At 59.9% G+C, this 2,367-nt stretch overlaps 1 protein-coding gene across 1 annotated transcript; it reads right to left on the reverse strand.

The window, feature by feature from the left end:
• Positions 1-5: 5 nt before the first annotated feature.
• Positions 6-2,367, reverse strand: LOC105304198 (ATP-sensitive inward rectifier potassium channel 14; the record flags this gene model as incomplete). Its single annotated transcript, XM_011378175.1, has 2 exons — positions 6-344; positions 1,990-2,367. Coding segments are annotated over 2 exons (717 nt in total), but the record flags the coding sequence as incomplete, so codon positions are not given.

Raw genomic sequence — 2,367 nt, forward strand, 5'->3', positions numbered from 1 at the left:
TAAGTGCGATGGAAGTGACGATAGTCGACCTCGTACTGGGAGCCACGCTGGAAGAGGACTGGCTCAAAACGATGGCCCCAGAGCAGCTCGCCAGGGAGATACGAAGAGCGACACTGTGTGGTCATAGCCGTGGCCTCAACCATGCCCTCGAGGATGACCACTAGCTCAAAGTCGGCCCGGGCCAGCTCGGCACGTCCTAGTTCATACAGAGGACTAGACGAGTCAATCTCGTGCACGATGGTGATGGGAGACACGAGGAAGATGCGATCGGTCCCGCCATCGAAGCCCACGTCCACGTCCTGGTGGTCCAGGGGTATGTACTCACCCTCCGGGGTCACTCGAGGCTGCCGCGAAAGGCAAAGGGCCAAAGGCAGACAGCGGAGAGCATGGAGATGGAAAGAGAGAGAGATGGCGAGAGAGAGGAATGGAGATGCAGACGAAGAGAAGAGCAGAGACCAGCGGTGGGTGAATATACGGACTCAGAGAGAGGGGGATGGAGGCCCAGAGAGAGGAGGACGGAGGCCCAGAGAAAGAGGGAACGGAGACTCAGAGAGGATTTGGGGATAGAAACCCGAGGAAGAGAAAGACAGGAGAGAGGAAGAGGGACAGAGAGATATTGACAGAGAGCCACGGAAATCAGCAAGGCAGAGATGAAGTTAAAGAAACAGAAGAATCACATCCGACCAGCAATTGGAGAAGAAGAGGGAGAGAAAAAATGGCTTTTAATATACGGCCAGGGGAAAATAAACCAGGATTCCAAGGTAGGTCCCATATCCCGTGTTCCACCACTGCTTTGGCTTACGCGCCCCAGCTCTTCGCACAGCCCCACCCCCAAACCAACTATAAGCCCTGCACCCCGTGGTGTGTATGCGCGTTTGTGTTTGTGGGTATGCGGTCCCCAGCCCAGGTCGGTTTTGTCCACCTACCCATTGGTTCCATACCTACCCCCACAGGCCACAGAGACTTCTGGGAGAGACAGTATCCCTCCTAGTCAGGAATCCTGACGTCTCAAGCAGGAGACAGAGGTGAGGGTTGGGGACCCATTCTCTCCCACCTGTCTCCTGGAGACCCCAGATGCTGCTGGGAGCTGTGGTTCCCACCACCATCCCATCCTCCCTCTTAACCTAAGTCCAACCTCAGCCCAAGGTTAAGTGTCTACTGGCCAAGGGCAGCTAGGTACTGCCCAGAATTTGGGCAGTTTGAGCACAATTCAGAAACGCGAAAGCGCCTTTTGCAGAGCGTTGGAGCGAGCCCACTACTATCCCAGGAGCCCATGGGAGTTGTAGTTGTTTTTTGTTTTACGGCTGAGTTTCCCAGCCCCGGCCCTGTACTCCTCCGAGCAGGAGGCTGGTGGGAGACAGTGGGCCCCTGGCGTGGGGAAAGAAGTCTCCCACAAGAGCTGCAGGACCCCGTGCCCAGAGGCCATGGAGAACTGTGTTCTTACACCCATCCTGGGACCTACATCTCCCACAACCCACAGGGGCATGGCCTCAAGTCACAGGCCTCTGGGAATTGTAAACCCCAGCCGTGGTTTACACCGCGGGCAAAACTACATCAACGCCTCAGACCACCCACGGGGCACTTTCCCTGCCCCCGGACACTTCTGGGAACTGCAGTTCAGGGCCTTAACAGGCCAGGGTGGCCCTCTCAGGTCTAGATTTCCCACAACCCCATCGGGGGCTCATCCTCAAGCCTTAGGAAGCTCTTTATGTCTCAAAAATCTATCTCAAGTCTCAGCCTCCAGGAAGAGCTGGTCACAGATCGCCCTCTCTCTCGGGTTTACATCTCCTGAACCTGATCCGGGACGGAACCGGGGAGGTCCCTTCCGGAGGGACTGCTGGGAACTGTAGTCCACGCGCCCTCCAGGCCCCACGCACACCTCGCCATCTGGCCTACATCTCCCACAATCCGCTAGGGGTCCCCACTCCGCGAAGGCCCCTTCCGGCCCCCCACCCCCAGCAGCGGCCCGCCCCCGGGGTGGCCCCGCACCTGCAGCAGCTGGGCCCGCACGTGGGCCTCGACGAGGTGGCTGCGGCGCAGGTTGCCAACGCGCCACATGAGGCAGAGGCGGCGGTCGCGCAGCGCCACCACCGCGTTCTCGCTAAAGACGAGCGTCTCGTTGCGCTTCTTGGGCTTGGCCATCTTGGCCATGACGGCGCCCACGACGAAGGCATCCAGCACGCAGCCGGCGATGCACTGCAGCACCACGGCGGCCACGGCGGCCGGGCACTCCTCGGTGACGCTGCGCACGCCGTACCCGATGGACGTCTGTGTCTCCAGCGCGAAGAGGAAGGCGGCCAGGAAGCTGGCCACGTGGGAGAAACAGGGCGCTGGCGGCGGCGGGGCGGCCAGGTCGCCGTGCAGCGA

Source organism: Pteropus vampyrus, unplaced genomic scaffold (genome assembly GCF_000151845.1).
Source record: "Pteropus vampyrus isolate Shadow unplaced genomic scaffold, Pvam_2.0 Scaffold333, whole genome shotgun sequence".
Classification (NCBI taxonomy): Eukaryota; Metazoa; Chordata; class Mammalia; order Chiroptera; family Pteropodidae; genus Pteropus; species Pteropus vampyrus.